Raw genomic sequence first — 13,488 nt, 5'->3', positions numbered from 1 at the left:
AAATTTTGTCCTCCATTTGCCCCGGTTTATTTATTTAATTGATTTTTTTTAAATTATTTAATTATTTATTTTTTTGGCTTCGGCCCCACCGTTGTCTGAGGGACAGCAACCCGGCCCCCGGCTGAAAAGGGTTGCCTACCCCTGGCTTAGGGAGTGCTAGTTCACTAGTATAGTGCTATATAGTATAATGCTATATTGGTACTGTATAGTGCTATACTGGTATAGCATAGCACTGTACAGTACTATAGTATTCACTAGTATAGTGCTAGTGCTAGTATAGAAATGTACTTGCTATTGCTATACACAACAAGTAAGGTGCAGAAGCCCTCTCCAAGGCTGAATCTGGAAACACACCTGGCAAAAAGGAGTGCCATTTTGCCAGTACAGTACTGTACTGTATGTAGTTGAAACCTCAGCTTCTATATTTTAACCATTTTACAATGGTAAGGATTTGAATAATCTTTTGTTCGGCTTAAGCTAGCAGAAGACAGGCACCGTATTTAGAAAACATCCCATTTTTCGAGAAATGAAGGCATTTCTCTATGGAAACAGGGACCTATTTCTGTGCGGTGAACGTGCTGAATAAAAGCAAGCGTGCCCACTGTCAATAGGCTACGGTGATCTGCAGGAAATCTTTTGGAAACCTTTAGAAAATGTATGGTTTTTAGAAAGATAGTACATCTTTTAATATCCAATTTCTGGATAAATTATCCAATTTCTGGATAAATTAATGATTTTGATTGTATGGAAATGCATTTTTTTGTATTCGCTCTGATAGAGAAGGCTCAATGTCTCACAAACACTACAGTTCCCAGAATCCCCTGGCATTGAGCCAGGGGAGTTAAAGCGGTCTCAAACTGCATTATTTCTGCAGTGTGGATGGGACCACTCAAACCACCACACCAAGGAAAATGTAGGACAATACAAAACAAGAGTTAAAACCATGACTATGGTCCAAAACACATTGCAAACATAATCCAATTTGAGACTGCTTTAACTGCCCTGGCTCAGTGCTAGGGTATTCTGGGAATTGTAGTTTATTGTGGCCCCAGAGCTCTCTGACAGAGAAAGCTCAATGTTTCACAAACACTACAGTTCCCAGAATCCCCTGGCATTGAGCCAAGGCAGTTAAAGTGGTGTCACTGCAGAAATAATCCAGTTTGACACCATTTTGTTCCAGAATGCACTGCAGAAATAATCCAGTTTGATATAGAACACACTGCTGAAATAATAAACCAGTTTGACACCACTTTGTTCCAAAACACACTGCAGAAATAATCTGGTTTGAGACCGATTTAACAGCCCTGGCTCTGTGCTAGGGGATTCTGGGAACTGTAGTGTTTGAGGCCTTGAGCCTTCTCTGGTGCCACAACAAACTACAATTCCCATGATTCCCTAGCACTAAGCCAGGACCATTAAAGCGGTCTCAATCCACATTATTACTGCAATGTGTTCTGGACCAAAGTGGTGTCAAACTGCAGTGTGTTTGGGACCTATAAATATCCATACTTCCTAAGGATTATAATTAATAAATTGGATATTGCTACTTGACTTGTTTTATCCTAATTTGATTCTTTACTTCAAAAACTGTATCTCACACTAACCCTGCTCAAAATGGAGGGCATTTTTTGAAACTCCTCCTGGACAGAAGGCCTGAAATGGAAGCCTGTCCAGTCAGCCTGGCCTGAGGGAACCTTCCACTAAAAGGCCCTGAGGTAAGAAAGGAGCCATTTCTGCTCTGGCTGCCTTTTATAGGCCTCTAATGCCCGCCTTCCGTGCTCCGGAGCTCCTGATTGGTCAGCCTGACTGTCTGCCTCCGAGGCCGCTCTCCGCCCCTTTTGGCTGGATGCCAGTTTCCTGGGTGACGTCACGGGCCGCTCTGTCTCCTGCTGAGCCTCCTTTGCTTTTGCAGCTCTTTTTTGCAACTTCGCTGGGAATGCATTTACATTTAATTTAATTTTTAAAAAATATTTGGGGGTCCTCTAACGTCCGGAAAAGGGGCCCAACCTCAGCAGCTGCTTGGAAAGAACAAGCTGCACTTTTGCAACCTTTGCCAAATTCCCCCCCCAAGCCTTTTTTTCTTCCTTTTTTCTTTGGGGGGGTTTTTTAAAAAACCTCCCCCCCCCCCCTTTTGCACTTTTGCATTTCTCTCTTTGCATGCAATTGCTTTAAGAGAGAAGGAAAAAATAGCAATTAAAAAGAGGAATTTTGCATTGACAACCAAGGCTCTAGTCCTTAAGAAAGATCAGAGCATGCAACCAACCTTCGGAAAATAATTGCATTTTGGGTTTTTTTTGCAGCCAGCTCGGCTCCTTTATTTTATTTCATTTTATTTTTGCAAGGCATCCAGTTTCCCCCTCCCTTTTGAGGCGTGCCTTTTGCTGTTCTCTGACTTCTGGGAAACCACCATGGACAGAAAACAAGGTAGAGAGAAATGTGTTGCAATGGGTGACAAGGGTTTTTCTTTGGGGGGGGGTGAGTGGGACTGTTGCAATAAAAAAGAACCCCCGGATCTTTTCCTGCAAGTGCTGGAAAACTTGTTGCAATGGAAAGGTTTCCTGCAAACTGCAAAAAAATAAATAAATGTGCAATTGCTAAATTTTTATTTTTGCAAAAGGGATGCATGGTGCAATTGGAAGGAGAGTCGTGGGAAGGGGTTTGCATGCTTTTTTGGGGAGGGGACAGGCTTGGGATCAGGCTAGGAGGAGGGTAGGGGTGCAAAAAAGTGCAAAATGGGTGCACAACGTTCTCCAGGGCCGTGCTACGTCGTGCATTTCTTTTCCTTTTCTTATGCATGCAAACATTTTTCCTCTTGCACAAGGCGCCCCCGCATTGCGTTTGGGAAGACTTCAAAAAGCCTTTTTGGACTTTTGCATGGAAGCTGCAATGTAAAAAGAATATGCTTTTTGCAGCCTGGCATTTGACAGGTAACACTTCTCAGGGGCAGCTGTTGTAGTTACACTTTTTTGTGCATGAGCCACTATGACTTGGGAGGGTTTTTATTTCCTCCCTCCCCCTTATTCTTTTATTGACCCGTTTTCCTTTCTGCCTCCCTCCTTTGCAACTTTTGCAAAAAGGTCACTTTGCAAGGAGAGAGTTTGCAAAGGGAGAGTTGCCAAGTTGTATATTTGGGGCGGCAAGGTTGTGGTATTTTGGGGGGGAGGCAAAATGAGGGCATTGCTTCCCCTTATAAAACTTCTGTCCCTCCCCAAATGAAATCTGCCTTCAGTCTCCACATTTCTACCATTGCATAGAGTGGGGAAGCATCTACACTGCATAAATAATCCAGTTTGAGACCACTTTAATTGTCCTGGCTCAATGTTAAGGGAATTCTGGGCATTGCTACCCACCAAAGACCTCTGTTCCTCCTCAAATGATAACTTCCTTCACTCTCCAAATTTCTAGCAATTGCACAGAGTGGAGCTGCATCTGCACTGCAGAAATAATCCAGTTTAAGACCACTTTAACTGCCCTGGATTAATGTTAAGGGAATTCAGGGCATTGCTTCCCAGCTATGACTTCTGTCCTCCCCAAATGAAATCTTCCTTTACTCTCTAAATTTCTAGCATCGCACAGAGCGGGGCAGCATCCGCACTGCAGGAATAATCCAGTTTGACGCCGCTTTGACTGCCCTGGCTCAATGCCATGAGATTCTGGGTATTTTAGTTTTGGGAGACATTGCTCCTTCTCTGGGATACATAGTGTGTTGCCGTACCATAGCTCTCTGACAGGGAAGGCTAAGTCATAGCATTGATCTCTGGCAGGTAAAGTGGTACCACCCTGGATTATTTCTGCCGTGCGGATGCAGCCTGGATTGCAGCTTTGCAACTTTTGCTGTTCGTGGTGTATGTTGGGAGTTTAATAACAGCTCATGTGCTCAGATTTTATGTGATCAGCCAAGCTGTGCAGTTTTTCCAGGACGTTCTCCCTCCAGATTTGTAAGACGAGACTTAATTTGCAGTGATTCTATTGATGCATAGTGGCTCGCTTTGTCTGCATCTGGAACATCGCCGGCGGTGCATTGCACGCATCTTGCAAGGTGTTATGTGTTGTCCATTTGTGCATGGCCAGGGTATGTGACTTCAATATGCAAAAAGGCTTGAAATGCTCACCCGCCAACCCACATCAAAGTGCCAAATTGAGGACTGTTTTGGTGCCGTGGCCTGCTTGTTAGATTTGTGCGCGAGTGCAGAATCTCTGGTATCTGAGGTGCATTTCCTGAGTATCCATGGAGTGTTTGCATAGACAGGTTTCTGGCTCTCAAGGCTGCATAAGGTCCAAATCCAGTTTGAGACCGCTTGAACTGCCCTGAGAACTGTAGTTTTGTGAGATGGTGAGCCTTCTCTGTTAGGGAGCTCTGGTAACACAATAAATTACAATTTCCCAGGATTCCCTAGCACTGAGCCAAGGGAGTTCAAATGGTCTCTAGGTGGATGGTTACTGATGTCTTGGACCAAAAGTTACTTGAGGGCTTTAAAAAAAGTTTGTGACTATTGATCCCTTATTTTAAAGCACCAATACCTTAGCAAGAGCCTCAAAAATGTGACAAGTTTCACATGTGTTTGTGTGTGCCTTCAAGTCACCTGTTGACTTGCAGTGAATTTCATAGGATTTTCTTAGACTCCTGAGTGGTTTTGCCAGGTTCTTCCTCTGAAATGCAGCAAGTCATGTTCCTTGACGGTCTACCCTTCGCATACTAACCAGGTCTGACCCTGCATAGCTTCCAAGATCAGACAGAATCTTGTGCCTTTCTGACTTGTGGCGACCCTACGGCAACTCTGGCTTATTGTTGTTGTTGTTGTTGTTGTTGTGTACCTACAAACCATTTCTGACTTACAAGGCAAACTTATTGAGAGGCCGATTCCTACTTGGCCATGAAACTCACTTGGTGACCTTGGGCAAGTCACACACTCTCAGCCTCGGGATGGCATTGGCAAACCTCCTGTGAACAGATCTTGCCAAGAAAAGCCCGCGATAGGTTCACCTTAGGTTCACTATAAGTCGGAAATGACTTGAAGGCGCACAAATGACATTAAGGATGGATGGGCTTGGATCCATCCACAAGCGAGGATTCTCAGTGGTCATAGCATGCTTTCTGTGGTGTAGGGAAGTGGGCACAAGTCGAAATGGGGATAGAACATAAGAGTTGGACTTCCTTGTGGTTTCACGTTGCAGCATTTTCTTGCAGTTCCCCATTTGTACCATGGTTATTATTAATCCCATCCTGTTTCTTCCAGGATTGACAGCAGGGGTGGGAATCATGCTGCTTCTGATTCCTCCTCTTACTAGCAATAAAAGATAGGTAGTAAATTTCAAGTCCATTAGCAATATTTGCAACACACATCCATTGTCTCTTTTGGCCTCCGCACACTTTCACCAGCCCTATGGACAATGAAGTCCTGAATCTGATGCTAAACTGCATCTTGAGATTTGTCAAGCCCATCCATCCCATGAGGATGAGAGTCGGTGACTGTGATTCTTCTTATGATTCTGGGTTTGCTGCACATCTTGATCTGCAGGCAGGAAATTCCCTTCCCGTTTGGGGGCTTCAGTAAAAAAAGTCCAGATCGGAATAAAACTTCAAAAACGAAGGGTGTTTAGGAGCTGCATATAATGTTCTGGAACAAGTGCCCTGAAGGTTGGGAGCGATCCACAGGCATGCTTTCTGAAAAGCTAACAACAATAAAACATCTAGGAACTTGGAAAGACTTCACTGAACAGTTGATGGCTAAAGATCTAGGGCTAGCTGTGTGAAAAACTTACTTTCCGAGTCCTTGGAATTGGAACAAACGTTCTGTCTATTGCAAGAAATTTAAGGATGGCTACTGTAGATTGCAAAAAAGTAGTATATATTATACATCATCCCAAAAAGAGGGTGATGGCATGAAATTGCACATGTTAAATCTGATATGTAAACAGAATTATAGTGGACCCTTGGTATCTGCTGGGGTTTGGTTTCAGGACCCCAGAGGATACCAAAATCCATGGATGCTCCAGTCCTATTATATACAATGAGAGTAAACTGGTGCCCCTTACATAAAATGGCAAGCTGCAGAAGATTGAATCCATGGATGCAGAATCTTTGGATATGGAGGACTTTAGCTGAGCAGGTGACCCATGTGTCCATTGGGTCTGCTGCCCAAATGCTATAGCTATAACTTCGGAGTCCCTAGTTTCTCCTCTTCTGATTCACAGAATCACTGACTTATAGAGTAAGAAGGAACCCTAGGGGTCATCTAATCCAACCCTGCGTGAATATAGGAATTGAAAACTAAAGAATTCCAAAAAGATAGCCAAACAGTCTCTATTTAAAAACTTCCAAAGAAGAGAGAGTCCATCCTTTTATAAGATAGTCCATTCCGCTGCTAAAAGCTCAGGTTCTTCCTGAAAGTTAATCGAAATCTCCTTTTCCAGACCTTTTTATTTAAAGCAAACGATCAGCCTTTCAAAGAAAGAAGACCATTCAGAAGAGGAGGATCCCCTTGCAATCCCTCATATGGAGGACTACTGTCCATTGAAAAGGACAGGTTGTCACCCTCAATAAAGTGAGTGCAAGTTTCAGTCACCCAAATCTTGAACGTTTAGGATGTGTTCATAGCAGTCTTGCAACTTGGAAATCCAAGCTGTGGGTTAGAGAAATTGGAGGCATGTTTGAGAGCAAAAGGAAAAAGGTAGTATGTAGGAAGAGAGAAGACAAAATAATTGCTACACAACAAAAAAAGATGGTCATTTCCCAAAAGTTGGCCCTCCGTATCCACAGATTCAACAATCCACGGTTTGAATATATATATATACAGTATATATATATATATTCCAAAAAACAAACCTTGATTTTACCATTTTATATAAGGGACACTGTCTTACCATACCATTGCATTTAACAGGACTTGAATGTCCATGATTTTTGGTATCCATGAGGGGTCTTGGACCCAAACCCCAGTGAATATCAGGGGCCCACTGTATTTCCCATCTCTATGTATGGTTGTGACAACTGGACAGTGAAAGAAGCTGATAGGAAGAAAATCCATTCATTTGAGATGTGATGCTGGAGAATAGTTCAGTGAATATTGTGGACTGCTAAGAAAGATCAATAAATGGGTCCAAATCGAGCCTGAACTCACCCCAGAAGCAAAGATGACGAAACTGAGATTGTCATGCTATATCATGGGAAGAAGACTCCCTAGAAAAGACAATATGTAGAGACTTCTCGTAGCACTTTTGAGACTAAAGGAAAGAAGTTGGCAGCATGAGCTTTCGTAGACCTCAGTCAGCTAATGCTTGGTAAAGAGGAGTGCAATAGGACAGGAGGAAAGCATGCACACCAGATGGGTGGATTCAGTAAAGGAAGCCACGGCCCTAAGTCTGCAAGATCTGAACAGGGCACTTGAGGATCGGGTGACTTAAGGTCTCTCATTCATAAGGTCGCCTTAAGTTGAAGTCGACTTGAAGACAGTTAAGAAGAACAAAACGGTCTGGAACTGTCCCTTGTATATATGTATACTGTATGTATATTCAGGTATTTGTGTGTGTGTATATATGTGTTTGTGTGTCTATATATCTATATGTGTGTGTATACACATATATACAGTCAGCCCTCCTTATCCACGGATTTTTTAACCCATGGATTCAAGCATCTATGACTTGAAAATATTCCCCCGAAAAAGTATAAATTCTAAATAACCTTGATTTTGCCATTTTATAGAAGGGACACCATTTTGCTATGCCATTGTATTTAATGGGACTTGAACATCCATGGATTTTGTTATCCATGGTGGATCCTACAATCAAACCCCAGTGGTTACCAAGGGCCCACTGTGTGTTTGTATACACATACACACACACAAACACATCTTTCTGTCTATCCATCCATCCATTCACATATATATGTGGGCCAGAAAACCCACATTTAATATTCTTAAAACACTGTTTTCCCCTCCCCCAAATCAAAAAATGGGCTATGATTGCATTTTTTGGTAGCCCATGCCATGCCCAGGGCATCACAGGGTGCCAAGGATTAGCCCCTGGATCTGCCACCCTTGCCCAACCTTCCTATAGAGTCCAAAGTGGGGAACCTCTTTGAGATTCAGTTTCAGAGAAATTCTGGGAGGTGGAGCACAATCCAGGTCCATCCTCTGCATTTCTATGATTTAAGATTCTTAGTGCCAGTGTTCAAAGGAAAGGCGTTTTCTGCCTTTTGGAATGTGGAAGTCCATTTGCAAAGCTGGGAAAACCCCTTGGGCTGCAGTGACCTAAATGATGATGTCATAAGGAAGGGGGTGGAGCCATCTGGGGAAACCCCTAAGACTGGAGGAGAACCCTAGGAGAGCCAGATTCGATCCCAGGACCTGAAGTTTCCTACCTCTTCTGTGGAAAAATTGCTCTTTTTCTTTTCTTTTGGTGCCACCACTGATAAGAGATCTGATATTTTTGGAAATATCCATAGGTGCTCGAGTCCCATTAAATACAATGACATGGTGAAATGGATATATAAAATGGCTAAAATGAAGTTTCCTTTTGGAATTAATATTATATTTGAATATTTTCAGTTTATGGGACGGTTGAATCCATGGATAAAAAAATCTATGGATTGAGAGACTGTATTAGCATCCTTCACAAATGGAGGGGGTGAAATCACTTTGTTACTTTCCCAACATAAAATGTATTCTGTGCATATTGTGAAACTGTTGCACACTTTTGTTTAGCACAGAATAGTCACATTTAGTGTATTAAAGATACATCGCAAGAGTTTTGAGAGCAAGAACTCCAAAGAGAGTCCCAAAAGGCAGCCGTGTTTGGTCAGTATTCCTAATAACTTATTTCTGGCCATTTCATTTTCCATAAGGAGCAAGTCTTTTGTAAAGCTAATGCTTTTTTCCTACTTATGACCAAGCCCCTCTAGAATGTGTTACAACAGAGATAGCTCATAACAAGACATCAATGCTGGGAATGTATGAAAGCCAGCGTTGTGCAGTAGTTTGAATATTGGATTAGGAATATTGGATGATCGATTCAGAACACTCTATATCAGTGATGGTGAACCTTTTAGAGGCTGAGTGCCCAAACTGCAACCCAAAACCCACTTATTTATTGCAAAGTGCCATGTCCCTCTGGCTTTCTAATAACAAACTCTGGCAAACTGTGCTGGGGTGATGGCACATGTGCCCACAGAGAGGGCTCTGAGTGCCACCCCTGGCACGCGTGCCATAGGTTCACCATCACTACTCTATATCATTAAACGGGAGGCGGCTCCATTTTAACCCGAAATGGTGGCATGCGTGAATAACACAAGGGTTAAAATGACTCAGATTTGCGAACCCAAAACGTAATGGGAACAACAAAGCCAGTAGGCATCAGCATGGCCATCCGCATCTCCTCGGGACAAAAAAATGAGTGTGAATGTGCCCCTGGTAAACATTACAAAGGATCTATGTGGCATGTTTAAGAGCTAGGGAACTCTCTTTTCTTGGAGGTATTTAAACACAGTTTCGATGGCCTCCTGTCAATGGCTGTGCTCTTGCTTTGCATCTGGGACCATCAGGGTTTGACTATATAGCCTTGGGGGGACCCTTCCAAGCCTAACATTTTGGGATGTTGGAGGCAGATGGTGGAAGAAGCCTCCTGCTTCATGAGAGAAGAGAAGGCCCTGATTGCTTCATATCTCCCATAGCATTTTTGCAAAAAAGAGCATCTCATGAATGTCCGATTCCTGCAAAAGGGGGAATTTTGGACCTGGCATCTTTTCCTCCCTCCTCCTTTTGTTGTTTGTCATCCTCCGCTGTCTCACCCAAGCATTTGGAGAAGCGGTCAGCTGAGTGCACAACGCCTTCTGCTATTTATAACTTTCTTTCACCCTGTGTGTGTATGTCTGCATGGTGTGTTACTGTGTGTGCATGTGTGCGGTAGTGAGGAGAGGTGTGCATGAGCAGGGGAAAGGTTGGAGCCCTGGGAAAGCAACCTGAAACTGTAGCCTGGCAATGCCAAGAGGCCTCCAAAGGAAAAAAAAAAGGTGGAATTTCCAGCAGAGCTTGTTGGGTTAGGAGCAGGTCGCCAAATGTGCATATTTTCATGCATGCTCCTGGCTTGAGGTGTTCAGGTCAGGACAGGAGGGTGGAGACTCACAATGCAACCTGAGATTACAACCCATCCTTGTGTTGCAATAGTACTGGGGAAAAGCATTTAACCAGTTACTTCAGGATGGAGTTCAGCCGTCTCCGTATCCATGGATTCAAGCATCCGTGGCTTGAAAATATGAAAAAATGCATTTATTTATTTCAAAGGTTTATACCCCACCTTTCTCCCACAGTGGGGTTCAAGGTGGGTTACAAGAATTTAAAAAGACAGAATTAAAACATCAATTACAAAAGTTTTTAAAAAGTTATTTATTTATTTATTTACTTACTTTATATGCCATCTTTCTCCCAGGCTGGGACCCAAGGTGGCTTCCATAACAACAAATGAAAAACGTTTGCTAAAAGTTGTGAAATCAGTTTAAAAACACCATGTTAAAACACTATAAAATTGATTAAAAATCATAGGAAAATTAAAACAGATAAAACATACTTCTGCAATTTAAAAAAATGTCCATGCTTAAGCATTAAAAGCTTGCTTAAATAAATAAAAAATGTTTTTGCTTGTGGTCTACAAGTTGCAGTCCTGGGGAAGGTTGCATCCGATGCACTTTGCACCCTGAAGAATGATGATTCGAACCTAAGCATCAGCACTCTGTAAAGTTGCTTGAAACTGTGGCTGCATCTACGCTGCAGAATTAATGCAGTTAGACACCGCTTTGTCGTGGTTCAGTGCTGGGGAATTTGGGATTTGTAGTTTCGTGAGCCATTATCACCTAAACCCTGTGGCTGTCCACACGTTTCTAGACCTCAGTGATCTGCTGCCATGCTTGTGGGTGATGCTTCCCAAAATCTCAGAAACCCCCCTTTCTCCTGCGATATTCTAAATTCGGAAGCCTGAGATCAGAGGCCCCTAATATATGTTAATAAATGCAAATATCTTTCTGAAAAAGGGCGTCTAGTCGAAAGACAGCCTAGGGCCTTTGAAAGGCTGAAACACTCTTAGCTTTGAAAAGATTTATAGGACAAGTTACTAGACAGACCAGCCCTGCTTTTTAGTCACCACAGAGTGACTAAGGGGCTACTCATGCCATCCTTCTCCGTCTGCGGCAAACCCATGGCAGTTTCTAGCTGGCAGGGCCAGGTATTATCATTTGTCCAAGTAAATGCAAACCTACATTTATTACTCTCCTGGGCTTCTGTAGTTGGTATTGAGAAGAAACTGGGAGAAAACATCTTCTACCCCTATTTAAAATAAATCCAGAAAAATTTATCCGGAAAGCAAGTGCCCTTTGCTTCACAATGTTAATTAGTTGTGTAATTAATAGTTGCGATGCCAGTCTAATAGAACAGTTTGGCTGCTTGTAAACAGTACTGATATATGAAGTCTTCCCCGCTATATGTTGTTGGCATGAATATAGCAGTACCTGCTTGGATTTGAGTGGCGAGACACCATGGCATAGTGGTTTGAATATGGGACTATGACTCTAGGAGCCAGGATTCAAATCCTCACTGGACCTTGGGCAAGTCACAGTCTCTCAGCCTTAGGGAAGGCAGTGGCCATCCTTCTCTGAACAAATCTTACCAAGAAGACTCCATGGGCCTTATGGCTGCCATAGGTTAGCAACGACTTGAAGGCACACAATGAAAAGATATGAATGAATGCGCAAGAATGATTGTTCCCTAATTCTGTAGAGTGTCTTACATACAAATCTTCATGCGCTGTTTTACCTTGCCCAGAAAGTAATGGGCAGCCAGTGGAGTGATTTTAATATTGGTGTGATATAATCACTTTTTTGCTGTATTTTGTAAGGATTGAAATTTCTGAACTTGGAATAGAGGTAGCCGAAAAACATAGTACATTGCAAAAGTCCAGCCTTGAGGTTACCAGTGCTACCATCTTGAGGTCCTCCATCTCTAAGTAAGGATGCAGCTGGTTTATGGATGCAGCTCCATCTCTAAGTAAGGATGCAGCAGAGTTTGAATGGGGAGGGGTCCTATTTTGGCATCAGTACTCGCAGAATCCCCCTGCCAGCCTCACTTTGGTCTTTTTCTGGACCAATGTAACTCCCGATCCTGAAAAAGACGGATAATGGGCTGTCTTCAAAAGCATCCCAGACACATGTGTTCTAATGGTTGCGCTTTGCCATGGCATGTGGGTTCGGTACACAATCTGAACCGCTGAGTCTGCTACTTTAGTGGTTTCTTTTGCTTTCCATTGAAGAAGATATAGTATTTGAAGAAAACAAAGAGCAACTTGAATGCTGTTGCCGTACATGGCCAGCCCCCTCCCTTGTCACTCCAGATCTGGCTTGAGATGTACATGTAGACCGTCATGTGTTTTGGAACATTTTGTTCCTGTAAACCTGTCTGGAGAACTAGGAGGCCCCTGGCGGTTGACAGCTTCTCTCCGTCCCTTCATGATAAAAAGAGAAATCCCAAAGGCTGCCCCCTTCTCTCTCCTTCGGAACAGAAAAGACCTTAATAAATGGCCATTGTCTGTTGTCTGCTTTTCAGGCTGATGTAATTTGCACTGTTTGGAGACAGCTTTGGCTAATCTCTCTTTCGGGTTAACTCTTAGCAGGGACTTTCTTGAGACAAGTGGAAGACTTGGCCCTGCTCTTTTGTGCCCTAAATTGCTTAGCAAATCTGGTTTATAGATATTACGCTTAAACCATGGTTTGACAAGGCAAACCATGGTTTGTTGTGATGTCTCAGCTGTGGCGGAACTTGCAAAACTGACCAATTTTGTTAAAGGCAATGATATCAATGAATTCTTGAGAAACCTTTTATGCACTACATGAAAAACTTGAGAAGGGATATAGTGATATTAGGATTCAATATATAAAGATTATTTACTTATCTTTTGGATTTTTAAAATTGTTTCCTTTGTAGAAGGGATAGGATGTGATATTTAGAGGAGTGATAAGATGATAGATACATTCAGCAGCAATTTATACGACTTGGAAGCACAATAATTTCATGTTTATATTAAATAAGTGTTTTCTTAATGTGCCAATAAAAATTATTATCAAACAAACCATGGTTTGACAAGCCAAGCCATGGTTTGTTGTGATGTCTCAGCTGGCAGCTGACATAGTTTGCACAGAACTAGGCAAGTTGAAATTGCCTTCTGCAAATCATCATTGGGGCAAACCTTGTCATTTAGTTCTTGGATTTGAACGGACGAGAGTCAACAGTGATTTAGGGGTCTGAGTGTTGGACTAGGACTCTGGAGACCAGGGTTCGAATGCCTGCTTGGAGAGGCCTGGCCTGGAAGACATAGAGCCCTCCTCCAACCACCATCTTGAGGGGGAGAGAGGCCTGGCCTGGAAGACAAAGAGCCCTCCTCCAACCACCATCTTGAGGGAGAGAGAGGCCTGGCCTGGAAGACAAAGAGCCCTCCTCCAACCACCATCTT

At 42.9% G+C, this 13,488-nt stretch overlaps 1 protein-coding gene across 7 annotated transcripts in view; it reads left to right on the top strand.

The window, feature by feature from the left end:
- MAP2K3 (mitogen-activated protein kinase kinase 3) overlaps positions 1-13,488 on the top strand; it is a 48,531-nt gene that overhangs the window by 18,644 nt on the left and 16,399 nt on the right. For 2 of the 7 annotated variants that reach the window (XM_042437319.1, XM_042437316.1), the window contains exon 1: positions 1,872-2,424. The exons of 3 other annotated variants lie outside the window; for them this stretch is intronic. In XM_042437319.1, coding sequence (XP_042293253.1) covers positions 2,409-2,424 — 16 coding nt within the window. In that variant the 5' untranslated portion in view covers positions 1,872-2,408. Of the gene's footprint in view, positions 1-1,871; positions 2,425-2,754; positions 2,928-13,488 lie in introns of those variants that run through there. 2 more of the 7 variants (XM_042437313.1, XM_042437314.1) reach the window with 2 other exon arrangements.

The sequence above is a fragment of the Sceloporus undulatus genome, chromosome 8, assembly GCF_019175285.1.
Source record: "Sceloporus undulatus isolate JIND9_A2432 ecotype Alabama chromosome 8, SceUnd_v1.1, whole genome shotgun sequence".
Taxonomy (NCBI): Eukaryota; Metazoa; Chordata; class Lepidosauria; order Squamata; family Phrynosomatidae; genus Sceloporus; species Sceloporus undulatus.
Note: the sequence above shows the minus strand (reverse complement) of the source record. Positions and strands in the feature narration are given on the sequence as shown.